This window comes from Hippoglossus stenolepis, chromosome 1 (assembly GCF_022539355.2).
Source record: "Hippoglossus stenolepis isolate QCI-W04-F060 chromosome 1, HSTE1.2, whole genome shotgun sequence".
NCBI classification, from domain to species: domain Eukaryota; kingdom Metazoa; phylum Chordata; class Actinopteri; order Pleuronectiformes; family Pleuronectidae; genus Hippoglossus; species Hippoglossus stenolepis.
This window is the reverse complement of record NC_061483.1, coordinates 6,384,442-6,409,855: the sequence shown is the minus strand read 5'-3', so window position 1 is coordinate 6,409,855 and position 25,414 is coordinate 6,384,442. Positions and strand designations below refer to the sequence as shown.

The window sequence follows — 25,414 nt, the reverse complement described above, 5'->3', positions numbered from 1 at the left end:
TCTCACACACGTGGCGACAATGAACTGAGCTCATTTTATTGTACACACACCCTGTTGTTAGAGAGCTATTGCAGTTTATTTCTTAACAAATAATTGACTCACAGATGATGAACGGACGTAGTCATCAACAGAAACCACTGCAGATTTCAAACCGTACACCCAGAAACTTTCATGACATGTGAAATATACAGGATTTGATTTTAAGAATTTCAAAAATCAAATCAATTCAAGTGTATTATCTCATCAAAGGGCAATAGAGCTGCAGCCAGGCGTTAAAAAAACACATAAAACCATCATGAATACAAAGTTAAAAAAAGAAATACTTGACAGATGACGGGGACAAAAACAAAGCACAGTATCACAACATGAAAAAGAGCCAAGTCCAGTGCACAAGAAAAAGTGTGCTAGTGGTGTCTTTTTGTGCAAATTCAGCATATTAGTCATTGTCACAGGATAATTTAGATTTGTCATTCAGGAACATCTTGTTCTTGAAAACAGAAGCTCAGAGGGTCGGTCAGTAAAGTCGAATATGTCTTTGACAAACAGTAAATACAAGATGACACACCCGTCTTTATATAACTCTGCTAAGATCTGAACATGAGGGACAGACTGTGTCACTCCTCACTAATTATAAACACACCCAACAACACAAATCTGATGACCAGCACATAAAGCAGCCATTGTTTTTTTAATATAAGGTTTGATAGATTTGAAAAATGTTCTTGTTTGACACTTTCATGCCCATCAGGTGTGAAAGGTGCCTCGGACAGAAGAGATCTGAGCCCAGATCAGACTTAACCAGGGTTTGGTTTGTTTGCAGTGTGAAGACATGAGCTTCTGACCACTTGCAGGAATGTGAGACAGCAATATAAATAGAAGAAGAAAAAGAGGTGGAAGAGAGGTAGAATTGAGCCTTGGTGCAGGAGGGAGGAGGAAACGCCTCCGACAATGATGATGTTTGAACCATGAGGACATTCATTTGGTGAATTCAAACCAGCGTAGATCACTGGGCCTGGAGGTGGTAATGCTGGTAGTATTACCATAATGATGCTCCAAGAAATTCTCCAGAAAGTCTACAACCTGCCGAACTGACACGCCCGTCTGTAAACTAATCAAAGCCAAGTATAGGCAGACACAGCCCATGTAGGTGATGACTTCAGGCCTCATCAATTTAGTCTGCTCCCTAAATTTCAATCTGAAACCAAAACTATACGGAAATAATTTCACAGACTGAGCCAAAATACAAAATACAAATTGCTTTCTCATCGTTTATAGCTAACAGCCTCAGTCAAGATGTGAACAGTAGCTTTTATCAACACCTGATCGCAAACTCATTTCTATAATTGATAGAAAGCAAACGCACGGCAGTGGGAAAGTATCAGTGTGGTCCTAGGACATGTAGCCAATAAACACAGCGGCTAAACTTGGCACCACGGGTCCTGCAGGGGAACAAATGAACCCACAAAAATGTGCAGACTACATGTGAGAGTTCACAGACCAGTGCCAACGCACACGCCTTAGTACAACGCATACACATTCCCAGCGGCTAAAGGTACAATAAAGAGCCACCAAAACATTATGAGGCCGGGAACACATGAGCTAAGCCCTGATGACAGTGACTCACACACACACACACACACACACACACACACACACACACACACACACACACACACACACACACACACACACACACACACACACACACACACACACACACACACACACACACACACACACACACACACACACACACACACACACACACACACACACACACACACACACACAGAAAGATGACTTCACATCGTAGAAAGCTTACCAAACTTGATCCTTCACTTCTCTGCAACAATGGCAGCCATTGAAGAGTGTGACTCACATGGTTGGACCTCTGCTTGGTTTCCTGTCGGGGGGGAACCTGGACACAAGCGTCTCCCTGACAATGTTCACGTAACACAAAGAATGCAAATAGTTTGGAAATAGTTTCTTCTGAATCTTTGGTTTTCAGATCAGTTTCGACATTACTCCGAAATTTTAGACAGTTCCTGCCCCAAGTTTAATATTTTTATAAAGTACCCAGAATTTTCGTGAATTTTAGTTTTACTATTTGTTGATGTTTTGTCGTTGACTGATCGACTACTTCTTGGGAACAGTCCGATTCCAGGTCACATTACCTGACTGTTATTCTTCCTCGCTGCCCATTCAGGTGATGCAACCAGATCTGTTCCTGGTTCAGTCGTTTCAGGAGAACAGAGACGAGGCCGCCGCAGGTTTTTTCTCCAGCTGCTCTATCACTTCATCCAGGGCTCAAACCTCTGGCTCATATACCATCAGACCTCGTGTCGTTTTCTTAAAGTTACAATGCAGAGCGCTCAGGTGAACCTCAACTATGGTTAGGGTTAGAATAAGTCTCCAGGGAAATCAATGGAAGTGAATATAAAGTTTGAAGTCAAAAACTGTGACAAAAATACTTTTTGTCACAGTTTCACTGTGACAGAGAAACTGTCACAGTTTCACATTTGGAAGTTTTTTCATGTTGTGCTGATGTTGAATGATTCACTAAACCTCGCTCAGCCGTCGATTGGACAAAAACTCAGAAAGTTAGTGAGATAACTGCTCCACGTGTAGCACCTTGATCCAGAGCCCTGATATGGGCTCACATGTGGTTATAAATAGTAACACTGACAACGTGGCAAAGTTTACTGAAGACATTAACAACAATAAACTTTTAGTGCAGTTTCTAGAAGGAAGATGATATTGTTTTTATCGTCACTCTGTCCTCATGCTTCCTTGTCCATCAATCATTAAACTAACCCACGTACATAAGACAACCAGGAAGAGGGATCATTAAAAAGTGTTGCGTGCCTTTTTCAACCATATATTTGGATGTGACGTAATAAAAAAGAGCAATTGTTATCTCTGCTTGTAAGATTCATGTCTATGAAGATATAGTCTATTTCTTTCTGATAACGTTTAAGAGGATATAAGAGTAATAAAAAGCTCCAGGTTCTAAAGGAGTCAGCTTCCCCTCTCTTAAAACTTTTGTATGAAGAATTGCTGACTAATAACTGGCTGAATGAGCTGGAGCAGCCATTTTATTTAATTTAAAATTTATATATAAGTTTTCAAATAATTTACTGGTGTGAACTCATCCTTGTTTTATGAAGTCAACTGTCAGTTGTTAAAAGCTCTCAATGCAATATTTTTTGCATTTCATTTATTATGGATCACTAATGCATCTGTCCCAGTTCATCTACCTTTACCTCCATCATCCCCTCCCCCAGTCTGAGCAGGATTCCCCTCACGTCACCTTGGTCCACTCCCGGCTGTGGTTAAAGCACTCGTCTGTAACTCTAACAGAAGTAAGATGGTAACAGAGATAGTTGCTACTGGGAGATGTGCTGGGATTGCTGAGAATTGTCATGGTTTTCCTGGAGTAGATGAGCGTGGGTCGATGTCCTCATGTGATTGTAAACAGAGCGCTCGCCTGCATGTCGCTGCGTTGTCCAGCACTGCCTCGACCATAAATCCCCCCCCCTCCCTATCCTTTAAGCAGCGAGCTGACCATCTGTTCCAGGCGTCAGGCCCTAACTCAGTGCTCAACACACACAGACACACACGGTATAATCACAGCGGCCTGGAATACATTCATGACCGTCAGTTGATACCTGCAGTTTTTGGTCTCTTAGCCTTTTTCCTCATTTATGCTGGTTCACACGTAAACATATCCGAAATTATTACTATGATATTGATTTGAGCTGCAACATATAGTCGATGTAATTAATCAGTTAATTGATAGAAATCTAAACCATTTTCATAATTGTTGTCGTTAATTTTTTTGGTGAAAATGTCAAACATTTCCCAATTCCAGCTTCTCAAACATTTAATCATTTTCATTGTCATACGTGATAGTAAACAAAGTTATAGATTCCTGTTCGGACAAAACAATACATACATACAACAGGTATTTTTCACATTGACTAAACTAGAATGGCACTCAGCAAGGTGCATTTCTCCACCAAGGCCCAACAGTATCCTTATAAAACCACAATTTTATTTAAATTTTCCCACACTCATAAATATCAGTCCCCTTAACATATTGACTATTTTTTCCATCAAGATCCTTGAAATATTCTCTGAGCAATCAATGAAAATGTTGAAAAAGGCCTTGCCTTGTTAATGAAAGTCGAAAAAAAAAGTGTTCTTCCTTGGGTCATGTTCCAACCCTCCATAAAATTTCATGGATATTGATTAGGTGTTTTTTTGCATATTACTGCTAACTAACAAACGCAGATGAAAACATTACCTTCTTGGTGGAGATAATGATCAATTTGAGGAAATAATCATCAATATTTAGAATCAGAAAGTGACTAATAACGACATTTGGCCGTCGTAGCAGTTGCATTGTATAACTACTAACAATATTAGTATCTAGCTTCCCATAGAGCAGCCACAACAGCCGTAACACCTTGATGAATTGTTGCTACGTTAGTGCCATGGAGCTGCAGTCCTTTCTGTACCTGTGTGAGAAAGTCACAGCTGATGGCAACAAGTTGAAGCCCATTCCCGTGTGCTTTGAAAATCAGTATCTGAAGTCGATGAAACGCGCTGAAGCAAAGTGTGAACAACATGAAGACAGAGTACAGCACGTTGCATAATGATTCCTGGAATGCACCGAACATTTCAGACTAATGATACACAAGGCTGCAATGCTTTCTGGGTTATGCAGAAGGACAAATGCATCAGCTATTGCAATGCATGCTTAATCTATGCTGTGACTCCTCTGTTGATAGAAACCCCCAAAAACTATCTTATTCCTTCCTCATTAGCAGAGAAATCATCTGACACAGGTCATCGTCCTCTGAATGCAGCACGGGGGCTTGGTTCACTCATGGCCAGAGTCTGCAGTGTCTTCTACACGTCTAACAACTTGCTCCTCCAATGCTGCAGCTTTTTCAGAGACATCACACGGATACATATTTTTAGTTTAAAAGTTTTTTGATTTGCACTTTTGGAGAAGCAATGCACAGATTACATGCAGCTCAAATTACACCCTAACCCCCCCAACCCCCGCTGTCCCCTGTTAATACGTTTTATTATTCTTGTTAAGTCCTATGAGACAAATTGTGACTTAAATAAATATGGGCAATACAAATACAATTTGATTGATTTGATAATTCTACCACTGGGACACTTCCTTTTGTTGTACATTGCGTAATGTCAGTAAAGACATTTAAGCGACTTAAAGGCTTTAGAACAACAAGTAAAGAACAACTTTTGTCCTGTTGCCTAATCTTGTGTTATGCTTGTAAGTTATGCACAGGGGAGGATCTAGGGTTTTTCTAAATCAGGGGCCATAAAGGGACCACAGTTAACACAAAGGGGCCAAATATACATCCAAGATCCATGCACATCCATAAAAATCGTAACAAATTGTCATATTTATTGTTGGTGTTGTTAGTACGTGACTAGTTTTGACCCTTCAGGCCAATATGGTTTCAGCTAGGGCCAAAGAAAAGCAGATTTTTGTTGCTGCATTGAGATAAACTGTGATGTGTCGGGTCTAAATGTTAGAGAAGAGTCCAGATGCTGTCGACAGTGAAGGAATCAGAGATCAGCAGCAGCAGCGGAGAGTTCTCGTCAGTAGCTCAGTCAATAAAGTGTCTCTCAGTATCCGTGGCCTCCACTCACCCCATGATGTCACAACGCTGTGTATTAAAGTGAGTGAATGGCTTGATTGTGTGTTCACTGAAGAGGGTGGCAGCTGCAGGTCGTGGCATTGTGAGAGAGTGTGTGTGTGTTTGTGTGTGTGTGCTTAGGAGTTGTGTATGTGTGTTAATGGTAATCCTGTAGATCCTCATGACTTATCCTTTATCCTCTGAGTATGCATGTCGGGTTCAAGCCCAAAAATATTTGGGCCCTTTACTCGATTACATAATAGCATATGAGCCCTTTTTGACGTAATCGGACATATTTTCGTAATCTGCCAGATTGCAGCTGTGTTGTAATCTATTGCTCGACCTCAGATCATTTGAGTAGATGGCGGAAGATTCAGTTATTCATTACAGTTTAAGATCAGAGTTGTTAGAACTGAAAAGATCAGGCGACTCATTGATCAAACAGAAAATTAATCAAATGTACTGACTTTTTGTTGTACACAGTCTGGAGCGAGTCATGTTCTAAATTCTGAAACATTGCAACCTGCAGATTATAGATCCTTACTTTTGTCGTCTTTCTCTTCTTGCAGTGGTGATGTCTTGATCGTGTGGCCCCTTCCAGCCCAGTGAAGGACGTGCCAGTGCAGGGCTGCTGCTCATGGGAACTCCTGCTCCGCCATGAGTGCTCGTGATGGCGTTGGTGGCGTGGGCACCCTGGGCACCCTGGGCCGGAGGCAGCGCTTCGAGAACTCGGATTTCACTGTGCGCATCTACCCCGGTGCCCTGGCCGAGGGCACCATCTACTGCCCGATCAGTGCCCGCAAGACCACCACAGCGGCTGATGCCATCGAACATGTCATCGGACGCCTCCACCTCGACCGTACCAAGTGTTATGTTCTAGCCGAGGTGAAGGAGTTTGGTGGGGAAGAATGGATTCTGAACCCCAGCGACTGTCCTGTGCAGCGGATGATGCTCTGGCCCCGTACGGCATTAGAGCACCGCTCACTCTCCGGCGGCGAGGATTACCGCTTCCTGCTCAGACAGAAAAACCTGGATGGTTCAATCCACTATGGCGGCAGCCTCCAGATGTGGCTGCAGGTCACAGAGGAGCGCAGGCGCATGGTGGAGCGTGGACTGCTGCCACAGCCTGAATCCCAAGGTAACCACGCAGATCTGTGCCGCCTGCCGGAGCTCAACGAGCACTCGCTGCTGGACAACCTGCGCTCGCGTTACCGCCAGGAGAGAATCTACACCTACGTTGGAAGCATCCTCATCGTCATCAACCCCTTCAAGTTCCTGCCCATCTACAACCCCAAGTACGTGAAGATGTACGATAACCATACTCTGGGACATTTGGAGCCACATATTTACGCTGTGGCGGACGTGGCGTACCACACCATGCTGCAGAGACAGAGGAATCAGTGCATTGTTATATCTGGGGAGAGCGGCTCTGGAAAGACTCAGAGCACAAACTTCCTTATTCATCACCTGACTGCTCTCAGCCAGAAGGGTTTTGCCAGTGGAGTGGAGCAGATAATCTTAGGGGCAGGACCAGTACTCGAGGTAAGGATACAAATAATCTGGGTTTAAATAAAAATGTATTGTTTGTGTATGTGTTCTGCTGATAATGGAACTTTGCAGTAAAGTTTGGTGGGCTTGGCCTCAAGTCACACATAAGTTCAGAAAAAGAGACTTGACTTCCAGGAGACTTGGTTGACTTGAGACTTGAAAACAAAAAAACCCCTGAAACAATAAAGAAAAAAGACAGATTGCATAATATTGCACGTTGCATATTAGTTGATCTCGACTTGATCTGGAGCATGTGGTTGTAACTGATTTCAACGGAAAACAGGTTTTGCGAGAGCAGAGGCACAGTTTTAAGTTTGGAGTTGGCTGATGTGTGTGCAGATGGTCTCATGCTTGAATCGAGTGTTGTTCGGTTTGACCTTGGAAAGATAACATCAGTAGACATTCAACTTACAACAAAATGTGTGGGCTGATTTGTTCATTTCGTTTGTTTTTTGTCTTTGCATTCATAGTTTCTACAGTTTGCGTGTATAAATGTGTTTATTCCTGCTTCTGTGTGGCTTCTATGATTAGTTACACAACTCTGCTTAGCCACGACTGTCTCTATGCTCGGCCCTGAGTTGTGTCTGCCCCCATTCAGAGGTTTACTGCACCCTCAGTCCAGCTGTGGGGGGATTACGCAGTGCACAGAGGAGCTCTCTATTTGCGATTATCAGTGGCTGCAGTTGCAGATTCTTGTTTTTTGTGATTGCGACCATTTTTTTTCTTCCAGCACAGTGGAAAGATTGTCTGAAGGCAGACATTGTGGAGGCCCAGCTGAAGGTTGTGACGGAAACTGGTTGTTTTCATATCACTCAAGACATTCCGCTCATATTCTTTTCTTCTTCAGGGACCTGTCACGTGAACGCAGGCCAGTCGAGAGTCTTTGACAAGTTTACAACCGCACGTTGTTTTTTAAACTGGATTCTGACATAACACCATTCAACTGTGTGGATAATGCTGCAAGTCAGGAAGGCAAATACAGGTTGTATATTGTCGAGAGTGCTATAGAAGGGGGAGTATCGCTCACTGTCACGTCACCTGACAGATGTTTACACGTGAGTCACTTGCAAAGAATTGGGCAGTGCTCGCTGAAATGCACACATGCCTTTTTGGCATCTCTTCATCTACACAGGCCCGCGTCAGACCTGGTGTTAAGTGCGTTTGTTAAAATGTGTCCTGAATTATTCAAGAAGACCAAATGATATTGTGTGTGTGTGTGTGTGTGTGTGTGTGTGTGTGTGTGTGTGTGTGTGTGTGTGTGTGTGTGTGTGTGTGTGTGTGTGTGTGTGTGTGTGTGTGTGTGTGTGTGTGTGTGTGTGTGTGTGTGTGTGTGTGTGTGTGTGTGTGTGTGTGTGTGTGAGAGCAGATTTAAGAGGGCCGAATGAATCAATGAGCCGCACACAGATCTACTATGGATTCAGATTTGACCCAAATCATTATGTGGGGGTCAGGGTTGATATTGTGGGGTGGCCAGTAACAAATTAATGTACAGACCAGTGGCGGATCTATAATATTTATAAATCAGGGGCCACAGTTAACATAGAGGGGCCACTTATATGTCCAAGATCCATGCACAATTCCATGCATTGCACAATTCTTCCTTGTTGAAGTATTGTGAACTTCAAAAAGCTGAAAAAGTTAAAATCTTTGTCCAACATCCATGCACATTTTCTGATTCAGTAAGGTGCACGTTTAAGTCATTCCTCGTTTACCGTTAAGCTCTTGAACATCATTAAATATATTTTTTAAATTGTTCAAGCACATTGTGTGTATTTCAAAAAAAGCTTACTGACAGGACAGGGGCATGTCAGGGGCCAATCAGATTTCAGCTGGGGTCATTGCCCCCTGGATCCGCCCCCTTGTAAAGATGCTGAGAAAAGCTAAAATTCTAGGTTTCTGTCGTGGATCAGAAGACTTCAGCTGAGTCGCCGGTCTGTCATATGTGGCCCAGGACACATTTCCGTTCATATAGCATAAACAATGTGGCCTCATGCATCCCAGACCAACTGTGGTCTGAGTGATCGGATCTCAAGACATTTGGGTGCGTTCAGACCTTTAGTTAGAGCTGTTTTCTGCCATGACTGAATAAATATGTTATAATTGATGGCATTTAGAGCCAAAAATGTAAATCTTTCTGGGTTCTTAGAATCAATGTCAAGTTGAAAACCTTTGCCGAGGAGCCAAGTTCAAAGGTAACCAGCACGACAACAATCTCCGCAGCAAGTAGCTTTACACTGCGTTTTATTGCCCTCGGTTCAGCAAACACACAACTCAGGAATGCCATTCATCGATGTGTCTCCAGGGTTGATGTGTAAGCATATCGGGTTAATCCTCAACACACCAACACGAGTGAGTAGTTCTGAGTGCAGAGGAGCAGCCTTTAATTGTTTGCACAGTGAGATTGCGTATCTGCCCGCCGGTGATTGATGCCAAGACTAAAGCTGCGGTGCTACTGCACAGCGAGATAGAGAGGAGGGGACGGACGGCAGCCAACATTACCTCATGCAATACTTCGTATCTTTAAAGCTCTTTATTCAGGAAAGTAGACGAGCAGGAAAAGGGAGAATGATGTTTGTCATCACTCATATTCTCTTAGGATGTTTTTTTATCATGTGTAGCTGATTTGAGCATTGACAAGAAGTTCAAGTGTTGACCTCTACTGGAATGAATGTTCCTCCAACTTGATGTTAGAGCTTTGAGTTTGAACTTGACCTCTGACACGAGCCATTGGTTTTAGGAGCTGTGCCTCAGTAGGCTGAAAGGGGAGCTTCACCGATTTCACACACCAGTCTTCTTCCCTTGGGGATTCCTGCTACAAATGTTTAAACCCTTTAGAGGCTCCAGTGAAAGCTGCACACGGTCTGGTAAATGTCCTCAAGTTATGTCACTTGAGTCATTGTTGAATGTGTCTGAATAGGTCTAGAAGTCTAGAAAACAAGAAACGATATAAGAAGACCTCTGAAGCCTTCTCATCTGTCCTTGAGGCTAATACCTCAAGGACACATTACGAGCATGATGCACCCAAATCTGATGAATTAAGTTGCATTATGGGTAACGATGCAACACGATTTTGACGTAAAAGTCCAATGTAAATGGACATATAGTTTGCTTGTACCTTCTCTGATACAACCCATTGGAGCTTCTCCTAATATTGCACTCCAATGGTGGTAAGCATACCCGACCTTGGTAGTCGTGGTTGCAAGAATAAGCGTCGAAGCAGAGGAAGATTGTTAACAAGATTTGAGAGCTTTGGGTAATTAGAGCAGACGCAGTTGTCAATGTGCTGTAAACAAGAACATGTGACTTCCACAGTGGCATTGATACGTTATGTCTGGCCTCGTGCATGATCTACCCAGGAGCCACCTCTCGCCTGAATGCTCCGCACAGTTTCCTGTTGTTGTGAACGCGTCTGACCCCGACATCTCCTACTGCGTTCTTCTAATGCGAAAAGCAAAGTCCGGACATTTTCTGGAGTTCACGTCTGAAAAAAGCTACATTGGGTTTATTGCCTTGCTTAATGGAAGTAACTTGCATTAGCATGGCATATTCCTTGTTCTGCCACACTTGTCGTTATAAGCGTTTAGGCCTGGGTGGCATTGAACCATCACCCTCAAGTTAACACGCTCTTCGGAAAGCAGACAGACAGGTTTTTTTTCTACTGACTGTCAGTCGAGACTCGAGAGGGGAACTCAGCCGGAGGCCTCAAGTGTATAGAAAGACAGTTTTTTTTTTTTCAACTCTTGATAGAGGATATCACTTACAGGAGGTCTTGGTTTTTGGAAACCAGCCATCAGCTGCAGTGAGGTGTTAAGATCCTGACAAGCCCCGTCGCTAAAGTACTTTAATTAATAAAACTCCACTTGAAGGAGATGGAAACATGAACCATGAGGACATGCCACAGTGCTGTTAATACACAGCGCTTTATAAATGCTGTTCATTTACCTTTAAAGAGTTTGAAGGGGAATGGAAGGATTTTATTTGCTGAACCGTCAACACCTCTGGAGTTGAACTGACCCTGCAGAGGGAAGATGGACACAAGAATACGTGAAATACGACAAATGCTTCTATTGTTGGACCCTTTAACTTCGCTCAGATACAAAGATACGACCGTATTTTCAAAACAGCCTGCAGCATAAACCTGTAAACAGACAAGGAAGACCGACACTGGCTGCAAAGCAATGAGCGACAGGCAGCTATGATGTCTGCTGTGTGTTCGTCCCGCAGTGCTCATCAGTAATGATATGTTAGTGCAAGAATCAGTGTCTCTACAACATAACACATTTCCTGTTGTTTTTAGCTTCTTATGACATATTCAAAAACAAAGACAATTCTTTACAATTATAGATCAGAGCCCAACCGATAAGGATTTTTGGCGGCCGATACTGATATTAGGGATTGAACTTTCAGATCCTGATGTGTATATATATATATATATTTAAAAAAACGTAGCAATTTCTAGTATTTGTTATCAAACCCCTATGACAAAGAAATGTAACAGGCTTGATATTTTAACAGTTTAACTATACACTAATATTGATAACTTTAATTAGATTCAGGTTATTTTTATAAAAAACAAGTCAATACTGCTGTTTTAGAAAGGAACCAGTATTGTTCTCCCTGCTGGTAGGAGGCCCTGAGGTGGACCCAGAACACACTGAAGAGATTATGTCTCATCTGACCTGGGAACGCCTTGCGATCCCCCAGGAGGCGCTGGAGAATGTTGCTGGTGAGAGGGACGTCTGGGCTACTTTGCTCGACCCGCTGCCTACGCGACCCAACCCCGGATCAGCGTCAGAAAGCAAATGTGTAGGTGGACCAGTCTTGGTTCAGCATTACTGTTGCCACTGATGAAAACAAAGACTTCTCACAGGAAGCACGGTCATTTGTTTTTACATGTGAGCGAAGTGACAGCTTAATATGAGCTCAGCTGTCTTCTGCCCTCCCCTGGGTCAAGAGTATGAGGTTATCTCACGCTGCTCACTGACAGCGCATCATCAGGATCTGCTTTCCGGGACCAGGGAGGTGTCTCAGGGCATTAGTGCAGGAGCAGAGCTAATGGTGTGTGTGTGTGTGAGTGAGCATTTCAAGGCCCCTGGGCTAAAGGTGCTGCTGCAACCACTTTAATGTGCACACACACACACACACACACACACACACACACACACACACACACACACACACACACACACACACACACACACACACATTAATATACTTTTTATTGCCAGAAGCGTGTAAGGACAAAGACCTGGATGCTTGCGATCATTGCACTTAACCAGTGATTTATGATAAACGTCTGCTTTTAGAAAGGTTAATAACATCCATTGTCATTGTGACACTGAAAACTGCATTAATCACTATTTGTGATATGACAGTTGAAAACAACCATTTCATAAACCACTTGAACGGCGCCCGGAGAGCACACACCTCTGCCACGGGGCTGATGACGGCCACTTTAACAACACATTACATGTAGTGAAAATGTGAAAGAAAATTCCTGGATCCACCCGTTTAATGTTTTTAGGTTTTCTTCCTTGCGTCATGCCACTCATGCACATTAAACGTTATGAAATGTAAATGTTAGGTTTCGAGTAATACTGACAGCAATAAAAACATAATCTACTTCGGTGGAGGTAACTTTGTCCTTGAATGCCAAAATCACTTTAATTTAAATAGACTTATCATTTGATTGTCCTTTCACAATATGTTTTAACCAACTCCTGATATTCACATAAAGACAGTGAATGTAAACAAAAAGTAATTATCATTTTTCTTATGCTGAAATGTCTGCTTCTTTTGCAGTTAAAAGGGAATTTAGCTAGTGAGTCAAAGTAAACATCCATTTCCATCGTCTGTACCACTTATCCTTGGATGGTTGGGGTGGCTGGAGCCAATCCCAGCTGACAATGGGTGAGAGGTGGGATACACCCAGGACATGTCTCCAGTGGACCAACATATAGAGACACACTTTAGAATGTATTGTCTCTAATAACCTAAGCTGTATGTCTTCAGATGAGGAGGAAGTCAGAATATGCGTTAAAACTCACAGAAAAGCTCTCGACAGCCTCTTGCAGCCTTCTTGCGACAGCTAACCACTGCTAACCACACCGCCCATCAAAATAAACAATGATTTCAACAAACCTTTTTCGCACGTGTTCGCTAAAACAGTTGCGGTTCTGTCCTTTAGTACGTTTTTAACGTGTAGTGTATCTGTCTCGCCCACTAGTCGGGTAACTTCCCTACACATATCCTTCATTTGTGCATGTAAGTGACCTGCAGGCCTATTTGGCCCGGTGAGCTCCAGAGCTCCTGTTGTGCTCCTTCGTGTTCCCGGCCAACAGAAACAGTCCCAGCGTGAGTCAGCCCAGGTCAGCAGTTTCACCTCTCGGCTTCTCCTTCCCCTCTACCTCGATACACTCGCTCGCTCGCACACAGAAATGCACACACACTCGCACATTTAATACCATCTCCCTAGAGTCCCCACTAATTCTGAGTAGGATTAGTGTGTATTACGTGATCTCCCCCGACTGGGCGGGGTCAAGCGAGATTTACTGTGCCCGGAAAGTGTTGTTTTCCTCAGGCTGGGGCAGCGAAAAAAACAGGACGGGATGAGAGAGAGAAGGCGGGGGGGAAATGATTGAGCGCCATTCATGAGCAGCGGCCCCCTTGGTTGAGTATATAGTTACAGGGCTGTTTGTTTTATTGAGGTGAAACCCGGGTAAAGAGAGTAATGCGGACCATGCTCGGCCTATAGGCTGCATTCCCTGGTTGAGTAACATGCAAGGTGCCAGGTTCTCTGCGCTCGGCTGGATTGTAGTTGAAGTAAAGACGTGAAACTTGTGGAGTAACTTCCACAAGCCATTTACTACAGAATTGTTTGTGCAGAGTAGTGGAAGAATAGTGACGTTGGCGTTCGAGCATCCCTGGTATGAGGATTATGTAATGTTGTGCCATATGTTTAGAGTTGTTTGCCTAAGCTGGGCATACACTGCGATTTATAGAAGTGTTGTTAAATTCCGACTCCCACTGTGCGAGTTAATCATCTGCACTGGAAAGGTCACGATTATGTGCCCACACCGTACGTCAAGCCACGACCCGGACGCTCACCCCATACGTACCCGTCAGACCGGTCTGGTTGTTTTCAAAGAATACCTGGAAGTCAGTTTGTTTGCTTTTGCAGTTCTAACACGGGACAAATGTGTTGTCTTGAACATGTGTGTTAGTCTGAGTGTTGAAACGTGGAGAAGAAGAAGAAGAAGAGGTATTTGTCTTTGGTATGTCGGCCCGGATAAGAGGAGGAGGAAATGTCAAACATCTCAACCTGCCTGGCATCAGTTCTTTCTGTTCATATGATGCGTTGTGTCACCAGGCCCTGGTTTCACACCCAGAGGCACAATTGGAGAAATAGTTGCAGAATTTGGAGTCTGATAACGTCGGAAATCATATGACTGTACGAAAAATGAAATTCAGTCTGAAATCAGGTGGAAATCGGCCTCAAATCGGACCGTGTATGCCCAGTTTTAGGATTGTTTAAGAAGATCGAGCAAAGGGACATGAACTCTTAAATTGAGCCGTTATTTGTTTTATTGATTGTACGCCTCTAGTCTCCAGTTCCTCTCAGTCTCTGTCCTGCTGTTGATGTCGGAACGCCTATTAACAAGACGACGTTTAATCCAGGCTAATGGGAACACACACTTTAGTGAGTTTTTGCAGTAAAGTAAAATAGCAGCATTTATACTCTGTTACTCTGGAAAAAGCCTTAGTTGAGTTAGTTTAATTTTCGTCTGATATAAAATATAACCCCAGTGTTACAACTAATGGAATTTCGCCGCAGCTGAAGAATGAAGAATCTCAACGGCTCCAGCTGCTGCTTTTCACTGTTTGTTTATCTGGCCACCCTGGTGCCAAGCTCCTATTTTCCTCTGAAACTGTATACATGAGGCCTGGTACCACTGGCTGGGAAACAGGAGTACATTCTGTTCCTGCTTTGTCCACCCAGCTGTGCAAAATAAAAAAAACTATCAAGGAAGAGGATGCTGCTGATAAAGTGTCACTTGTTACTCCGGCTGCAACAGCTTGAGGTCAGAGGTCACGGACAGATTTGGTGGAGTCTCATCAGTCGCAACAGGGACAGAGTGTTTGATATTATGTTGTGTATAAGGTCAAAACTAAATTATCTATAGATATTTGTCATTATTTAAGATTGGTCTCATACAGTATAGCTCAAACAGATAACTCTGCCTCATTTACTGTATTTTATCTACTGATTTGATTAATATTTAATGTCCCTATCAAATAAATGAACAAATACAGAAATAACAAACTGAGATTATTGTAATTTTTCAAAACAAATGTCACTCTGTCAGATTGTGTTGAGGTTAAGAAAAGGTAAACTAAATCTGTCACTGTCAGTTTGTCCAAATACCGAAAATGAATCGGCAACTATTTAGATTATCAGTTAATCTGATTCAACAGATCTCACATCACAGACAGTTTATTAAAGCTTTATTTATTTTCAGTCATATATTTGTAAAAACTCTAAACAGCCTCTCACATGAGATGTCCTTGTACACCGAATATTTTTTTGTTTCACAAAACAAGAAGGTATTTTCTTGTTTAATGTTCTATATGCAAAACGAAAATCTGCAGTTGGATCAGTATAGAAAATAATCAATAGTTGCAGCCATACACGTGTGCAGATCTATTCTATCAATAGATTTTTTTTATGGCTCATCCTTTCTGACCGGATCTGTAGCTTCGTCGGCTCCGTCTCGTCTCAATTCACTTTCACCTCTCCAGTCGTCAGCAGCAGATGTCTCCTCACAGGCTCTTTATTTGTGCCGGGATCTGCTGAAGTTTGCAGGTGCCTCGTCGGCATCGAACGCACTCACTCATGCACGCTCACACAGACACACACACACACACACACACACACACAGACACACACACACACACACACACACACACACACACACACACACACACACACACACACACACACACTGTGTCCGACTTGAGCAGCTGCCCTACTGCCCCGCTAACACCTGCACCAGTGTCTCTTTCAGACGTGAGATGGACAGAAGAGGCTTTATTCTGTCTGACGTGCGCTGAAGCCAACACACACATCTGTGTTATTAATACCTTCTTTTGAAAAGTCTTTTTAGAGGATGCAGCTCTCATTTAGAGCTGAGAGAACTAGATCATTCTGGCTTCTTAAATGTGAAATATATGCTGGTGTTTTGTCGCCTGGGATCGTGAACTGAATCCTTTTGAGTGTTGGGTGAAAGAGGACATTAAAGTAGGCTACGTCCATTGTGGCTTTGGGAAATTGTATTTAATCTAATGATATGAATAGCAGGCACATGTATTGACAGTGAACAGATATTATCGTTGGTTAAATGATAACTTGTCAAATCCATTTGTGCACATTGCTTGTGTTGACACGTTGTTGTGTAGACGACAGATTACAGGAGGATGCTTTGGGTTTAAAGTATCAATGTCTGCTGTCAGGAAACACACAAGTTAAAGGAGGAAATGTTATTCTGCTGTTGTAAATGTCAACCTGCACCACTGGCTGTTTGTATGCTGGAGGACATTTAAATACCTTTAGTGCTACTCATATTAACATAGTTACAGTGAGTAGTTAAGTTGTTTTTGGAAAATTGACTATGCATAAAACAGGTGTCAGCTCAGCACAGAGATACGAAAACAACTTCGGCAACAGAGCAGGTTTTATATCACAGGGATTAATTTTACATATGTTTTCCTCATCATATGAAACTTTTTCAACAGAAAATGAGGAAAAACATATTAGTTCCCCTTGAAGAAATTCCTGGAAGTGGTAAAAACAGTAAAATTCTGTTTAGTGTTCTCTGTTACATGACATCAGCTCCGCCTGCAGCTGTCTCGTCCCTCATTAGAAAACTGCGTCCGATTGTGCGGAGGAGCGGATGTTCCGGACTTGTTTTAAAATCGCTCGGTGGAAGCTCAGTCATGTTCACCTCCCTCCCCTCCGCTCTCCTGCTGCAGGAATGGAAACAACCGAAAAAGAGAGGATTGAAAACAGCCCAGAAAGTCTTTATACGACACTTTGAAAATCTTTTTCACTCGGCAGTTTCAATTCCTATGAATAATCTGAAGAAAAGATACGTTTGTGACATTTCTCCTAAAAACTGAGGGTGATAACAAAGACATCAGTTAAAATGTGAACCCCCCTCACCCCCCAAACAGAACAGTTCATTCCGCCCCTGCTCCTTACTTGACTTAAATCCTTGCAGGTGACCTCTCTGCTGAAAGGCTCTCATGTGGCGTGTGTGAGGGGTTTGTGGTCAACTTGTGAGTTCCCCATTCGTCCAGATGTGGTGTAATAAAACCGAGTGTGTGAGAAGTGCACACATCTGGAAGGGAGCAGAAAACACGAGGGATGCCGCTCACAGAGAAAAGATCGTCCCGGGGCCGGACACAAGCGGCGTAGTTTTTACATTTTCCGGTAGTTTGTCTTTGGATCTGTTTGGTGCCAAAGTTGAGGAGAGTTGGATTTAATGTCGGTCATCTCTTCTGGCTCGTGGCAGCTTTACCAAAGATAAGACTTGACTTTTGCTCATCTGATATGTTATCACTCCAGGAAATGTAAAAGCGCTATCAGGTGCCATTATCATCTTCCTCTCTCTCTCTCTCTTCCTCTGTTGGCCCCTAACTGCAGTCACAGTGCGTCTATCTGCACCGGCCCCTTCCGAGTAAGAAGATAAGTGCCGCTGCTGCGCTAAGAATAAATGGCTGTGCTCTGGGAGAGAGTGCCTGTGGTAATATGAATGAGCCATTAACTGTCCAGAACAATGGCTCTGAGGAGGAGCTGTGGTTAGTTTAGTGAGTGTTCACATATATTTCCCTTCTATCATCAAGCTTTGAACAGCCACCGTCTCGCAGACATCGCTTGTTCTGCTCGGTAAACGCTGACCTCAGCCTTAAATCATTGTAACCGACAGAAGGCTGCGTTATGAAGGATCATGTTCGGAGGAATCCTTCTTAATGTTGTACACTCTGTTCATTTCCCCCTTGTTTCCACAATAAAGAAAACGTTTCCCAGCCTCTTTGGGGACATTGACTCTGCTTGATAACTCATTACAAGTTGCTGGAGGACACCAGAGTGTGGATACCCGACCTGAGCCCCAACCAACGAGCTTGGCTGGGATTGGACCAAGATTTTGAAAGTATATTTGGCTTCAGGTCAGGTTCGCTCACACTGCCTGGGAGTTTTACTCTGCATGTGCTTGTAATCGGAGAAAACGTCGGGTTTCGCTAATTTTCTCTCTGGCTCTGTCGGGTTTGGAGAGAAAGTAGCGAGAAGAAGTTCGGGAAGAAGTCGTCCGTCTTTATTTACAGTCTTTGGATGTGAACAAATCAGGTTTCTAAATATTGATAAAAAATCTCTTTATTGCTGTTTTACTTGGGTGGAAATGTATTGAACACTAATGCACACTTAAATAAAAATAATAAACACGACTGCTAAACACCCCGTGGCCCCTCCATGAATATGACTGTGCTGAGTGCAGTGAGGTCAAACTATGGAGCAGCCCAGCTTTCTGGATTAAATAATTAACCACTTAATTCCACCCACTGTAAACCATAATATTTTAGTCTTAAGAGATAAAGATCGACGTATTTGTGTGACACTTTAATGCAGAATAACACATCTGTGTGTGCATCATCAGACGGGGAACCTGCAGGGTTGGGATATTATGGGATTGGCACGGGATTGGAGCGAGTCCTGATGTTTGTGTCTCTCAGATCTAACTAATTGGATTGACCTCCTTTCTGGCCTGACCACATGGCCTAGCCTCAGTGCAGTGACGGTGCTAAGTCACTCCCCTCGCCTCGGAGCGTCGTCTCGCCTCTGCTCTGCATATAGCTCGGCGTTAGCCTAGCGCCGGCCTGCTAATGCCTGACATGTGGCCTACATATGGACGTGTTGCTGATAAGACCACCTGTTCCGACTTTGCTCCAACACGGCTGGACGAGGCTTTACTAACATGACCTGGGTGGTGGCTAATGACATGAGAGGTCACAATACACATGCTGTGGTGTACTGCACACACACACACACACACACACACACACACACACACACACACACACACACACACACACACACACACACACACACACACACACACACACACACACACACACACACACAGAGAGATTGATCTGTCAGCTGACGTTAGAGGTTAACAGGAGTTTATATTTGGCACTGGGTCCATGTGCAGTATTTGCCATAACAAGAGAGAGCTTTGTACATTGTTTTCTACACTGTGACTGTCAGAGCTAACAGCTTTTCCACTGTTAAGTCAATTTGATGAGCGGAAAGGGTCAGTACTTGTGTGTTGCAAGAGGAAAAGTGTGTGTATCTAAATATGTGTGTTAAGGACAGAAGGATAAAATGACTCAAAATAGAAGAAAGAAAATTATATTGCAAAGAAAATACAAAAAAAACCTTTGTGGTTGCATGACAGCATTAAGTTTAAGCTCTCTAATTAGTATTTTGCAATATTAAATGTAAAACAAATGTGACTCGTAAACTTATATTTATGATACCACTGAGACGTAACAGCTAAATTGGCAGCTCCACTTGGCTTCACAGGGCTTAATGATGAGCGTCACCTCGAAACATCAACTTAACTGTCTCCTTGATGTCATGATGTTGTTCTGCGACACAGCCGGCAGCTGTTTTCAGACAAAAAGCTCAAGAGTGAAGAGTTCTGACACCATAAGGGAGCTCGAAGTAGAGCCGCCAGTCTTTCACGTAGACAGGGGATAGTTGAGGTGGTTCGGGGGTCTAGTTAGGACGCCTCTTGGACTGGTTTACCGGCCCCATGCACTAACTGGGAGGAGAGTCCAAGAGTAGACCCAGAACTCGTTGGAGGGACTACATATCCCGTCCGACCTGGGAACGCCTCAGGATCCCCCAGGAAGAGCTGTGGCTGAGTAGAGGGAAGTCTTGAACATCCTGCAAGGGCCAGATTTTGCATGACCCGACCCGGTGCAGGACTCTTTTCTACTTGGCCTGTTGCCTCTGACAAGCGTAAAGACAATGGACTCTTTGGCCTCACAGTCTTATTTTCTTTCCTCTCTGGTTTTCCTAGATGAACAGATAAATAAATCGATGATCTCCATTTACCAAGCAGCTCAAACAGTCCTGACAGTGTCGGGTACACAACCAGGATTTGTTGATAGAAAATGTAGATGTAGTGATATTTAACATTAGGACAGACTGATACCGACACTTGCTCTCCCAAGCTCAGGCCCATATTTACAAACTGAACCAAAGAAGTTAAATGGAGGCTGTCGCCCTCACAGAAATTAATTTTACAATTAGTTAATTTTTTTCAAAATATGCAGCCGGGCAAGTTTATTTGTGTAGCACATTTCAACAAGGCAAAGTGCTTCAAATAAAATACAAAAAGCATCGTGACGAATTGTAAAAGCAACATAAGACAATACATAAAAGTTTTCTTTTAATTTCCCACAACCCTCCAGCAGAATGCGTCCCACTATCCTAACATGTAATTGATCCTGCTTGTTTTCACTCAGGCTGTAATCATCCGCTCTCGTCCCGCGTGCAGTCGCTGTTTGAACCTGAGAAACTTGGGAAAGCCGAGGCTCCGACTGATGCGTAGTAACAATTAGCTGCAGCTTTGCAGCGTCACTGTGAGGAGGCTGTTGAGCTTATAAATATTTGAAGAGGCTGAGGTTTATATTCCCTCGGCTGAGTGAACCTCTCTGTTCTGCAGCGTCATGTGCGGAGCTGTTTCTCATGAGTTCATGTGAAGGAACTGTGACGTCCGGCTTTATTTTATTTTCCATACATCACTTTTACAGTGTTGTTTTCTGCAGCTTGTCGGTGTTTTCATGGTTTGATATTGAGTTTCATCATCGTAAAGGCACTCGGATTATGTTTCAGCCCATGACTGAGGAATGAGAAGAGATAAACGAGGCCCATTTAAATCTCAACTATTTCTATGGGCCCAAAGAGATTAGTTTGGTTTATGTTCCTCAACTAACTTTTCAAAAACCTAAAGAAAAGTTTAAAGCTGTAACAACCGGACGGACTTAATTATTCTCTCTTCCACAAACAACTATCTTAATTGACTTTAAAAGGATTTAAAACAACACTGCAGATGTGTCACTCACAGTTCAGTCAGAACACTCTTCTAGTTTTTCTACTTTGCCGTGTGGGAACACCGTGAATTGGGACGTGACTCCATGTTTTCCAGGAGCGCCGTCCCCCCCGCCCCTGACTCACTCCCCACTCACTATTACATTCCATGTTACTGTATGGCAGCCAGATTTGGGGAGTTTCTCTCCGCGCCTCCTGCATTTCCTCCCTTTCTGCTGGTGTCTGGTCTGTTTTTTTTTGCCTCCTCTCGCTTCACACTGAGTGTCTCCGGGTTTGCTGATTGGAGCGTTGAGAGGAGCTGTTACTCATTTTCTCTGTGGCTGTATGGAATTACAGCTCGGGCAGCAATCTTGCACATAGGAAATGATGAAGTATGTCATTATACTGAGTGTTTTTGTGCAGGGTTTTCTTAGTCTCTCCGCACACAGACACTGACGCTCAGAGAATGATAAGACTTGACACACAGATCTTGACGTGCACACGGTCAGGGTGCAGAGGAGCAGCAGAGAGGTTTCTCTACTATCCCAGAAATCTGTCACCACTTCATAAAAACCTCCCTGTGAACCCTCACGGAACACCTCCGCACTCGCCAAGAGTCAACGCCACAAACACAACACAGAACTATGTGTGTGCACAGTGGAACGTGTCGGGGGTTATCTGAAGGTGCCTGCTACTGCTCTGTCACATACAGCCATCACGAGTTATCTCGATCAGCGCGGCCGCTCCTGCAGTTGCATCTTAATGTGAGATGGTGTTTAGGCTCAGCAGTGGATAATAAACTTCATTATGATTGGTCACTCACTTTGACACATGGAGCCGTATAATGTAAACTTCTTTCTATCGGAAAAGAGAACGGAATTAATATAATGTAGAAACTGGCATGTTTGTTAAAGTAAGAATCCGATTGTTTTCTTTTACGTTTGGCTGCAAATATCCAGTGATGCAAAATCACTAAGTACATTTACTCAAGTACTTTACTGAAGTATAATTTCAACGTGCTAGTACTGTAGAAAGTATTTATTTTGACACCTGGAGTTACTTTCACGATTTAAGATTTTACATTGAAAAATCTAATATCCCATTAAATGCAATGCAGCAATTATCGCTTAATTGCTAATTTGCAAACTTTTTGTTTTGTCACAAGTTGTGGTTACCTTTTGTGTTTCTGACGTTTATGAGTTGTTGGAAATTTTTCCCAAAGACACATTTGTCTCTAAACTTCTCAAATTTGTGTTATAGAACTTCCATACCGGATTAATCATCTAGGGTAAAGCGTCTTGCACACACCAATGAAGCAATAATAACATTCTAATAGCTTCGAATATGATAATACGTCCATCTCATTGGACATTTTCCAGCACAACCACTACTTTTACTTTCCATATGTTGGATACATTCATGATACTAGTGCTTTGGCTCATATACGATTTTAAGCGACATTTGACTGAATTGTTTTCTCATTTTCTCACTAAACTAACTGGTCCGAGTAATTCCCCCACTACTGCAACTCATATAAAACTTCCCCGTCTGTCAAAGTTCCAGAGGGGGGATAATACATTTGTAGCTGCCGCAGGTTTTCCAAGCAACGTGCTGGCACTGAGAAATTGCGTATTGACACAGGCTTCTGGAGTGAGTGGGATTCGTGTTTGCTCTAAAAGATAGGCCTGTTTTCCTAATGGCTGAGCACATTTACTTAGCGCTTGTCAAACACATCCTATACATGGAGGCAAATTGACTCAGGTCAGTCAACCTCTCTGTCATTATCTGAGTGGAGCGCTGAGTGAAGCCACCAAATCTGCCCTAATACTGGCACTATCATTTTTCTCTGGTTTTCAGAAGGTGCATAGTTGTACTTTGATTCAGTTTGAGTTTACGTTCATGTTTCTTTTCCTTGGACACAAAAAATGTCCAACTGTGAAAGTATTTGTCAGTTGTCAAGTTTCAGTAGTTTGTACGTGAATGTGTGTACTTTTAGCCACTAAGTAAAGTGAGGACGCCTTTGAAGTGCAGTAAACATAAAAAACACGGATCAATATTTGATCCTTTTCCAGGAGCTGTAGGCCTGTGTATGTTGTTTCTGCTGCAGAAGGTGGTTAGCACTGGTTAGCATGCTAACATCAAAGGGAAATTGAAGCACAGCAAGAGTTAACATTGGTGTTGTTTTCCGCTACTGGAGATAATTTTTAATGAAGAAAGGAATGAAGCTTGACTCTGACATTGAGGTTTCCACTAGATTGGTTGGTAAACAGCTATTAATGCTAATATTGGATTTGTAGCGATGTTGAAAACCTGCATATAAACCATTTAAAACAGTACCTCTTCAATTGTGTATAGTTCAAGGTACTTGGCCTTTCACCTGTAGGTTGTAAGTGTCTAAGTGTCTGTGGATTGAGTTTGTCTCATATGTGATGTTAGACTGACTCCATGATTTTGAGATCAAGGCTCTGTGTCTCCTTGTTCCTCTTGTCGCTGAAGAAGCTTCTTCATGACTGTGGTTGTATGTTTGGGGTCATTGTCGTGCTGCACAATGAATTTGGGACCAATCAGATGCCTCCGTCATGGTTTTAGGAAAAAATCTCATGTAAAGGTGGTGCAGTGGTTCGCACTGTCCAATCACAGTAAGGACGATCTGAGTGTTAACCTGACAGGTGGCTCTTTGAATGTAAGCATGAATTGTTGTTTGTCTGTGTGTGCTGGCCCCTGTACACTGGTGACCTATCCAGGGTGTACCCCACCTCTGTCAGCTGGGATTGGCTCCAGCTCCCCCGTAAACCTCAAAGGATAAGCGACATAGATAATGGATGGATTGATTTAAAGGCCTAAAACCTTGCGTAGCTTTGTTTACACATGCAGTGTAAATGGAGAAGTAGGTGGTGTAAATGAGGTGTAGTAGCCAGGTTTACAGACTTTAAACACAGCCTATGTTTACCTCATGTTTTCCCAGCAGTTTAGGTTTAATGTGTGGTAGCACGAAAAACCAGCCACTGCCCAGAGAGTGGGTTTGGACTGTAGACGAAACGCATGATGGAGCTGGAACCAGAGTCTCAAACTGTAAAAACTCCTCTTATAGAGAGTCCACTGTACCACCGTGTACATTAGGATCCAAATCTTGTTTCCCATGTTTGCTCTTCATGTAGAACTCAAACACGGTGACCAGTAAAAATCCCTAGTGTGTGACAGACTCGCTCCCCCACCCAGCTTCTGACGTCCGCAGCCGCACTTGAACCTGACATTATCCCCACCCAGCCATTAAAGCAAACATTTTGAGTGAAGAGGACAGGGATGTGGAAGCACGGCATGTAAGAGGGATTTTGCTGTAGAAGCGATTACATCATCCGACTGTGAGAGCTTGTAAATGTTGTTGCCGGCCGGTAAAGCCCCGTTAATACCAGACAGTCACGGTGTTGTTCCGAACTGACAAGGAAAATCTGCTGTCCTCCCACAATCATCCGTTATTAGACTTTCTTTTTTTTTGTTGGTGTCTCCTGCAGAGCGGAAACATATTAGGTGATGAAATGAAACACTTTCAATAATCATTTAATTTGTTTAATTTGTTTTAAATTTGATTTAATGCATCAATCAATTAAAAGAATCAATTCAACTTTTTAGGTTCATGTGTAAATGCAGGTGTTTTTTTGTATTAAAGTATTGGTTTTAAAAAAAGGCTTTTGTTGAGGCCACACCCATATCTGCAGTGCTGCATTGTGCTGGCAGAGATTCAAGCTTTGGGCTGTGTGTGTGTGTGTGTGTGTGTGTGTGTGTGTGTGTGTGTGTGTGTGTGTGTGTGTGTGTGTGTGTGTGTGTGTGTGTGTGTGTGTGTGTGTGTGTGTGTGTGTGTGTGTGTGTGTGTGTGTGTGCGTGTGGCTGTGTGTGAGTGTGCGCAACTGTGTGTGTGTGTGTGCTGTGGATCGATACGGGTGAGTGCCTGGTGGCCGAGTCGGTCTAGTCACTCACTGTTTGCCAGCCAAGGTTAATTTCTGCCTCACAGTTTGTTTGGGTTTTGTTGATGCAG

At 43.1% G+C, this 25,414-nt stretch overlaps 1 protein-coding gene across 8 annotated transcripts in view; it reads left to right on the top strand.

Moving 5' to 3' along the window:
- Window positions 1-25,414, top strand: part of myo9aa (myosin IXAa) — a 99,995-nt gene that overhangs the window by 16,843 nt on the left and 57,738 nt on the right. For all 8 annotated transcript variants that reach the window (XM_047340419.1, XM_047340420.1, XM_047340422.1 and 5 more), the window contains exon 2: window positions 6,248-7,220. In XM_047340419.1, coding sequence (XP_047196375.1) covers window positions 6,336-7,220 — 885 coding nt within the window. In that variant the 5' untranslated portion in view covers window positions 6,248-6,335. The remainder of the gene's footprint in view (window positions 1-6,247; window positions 7,221-25,414) is intronic.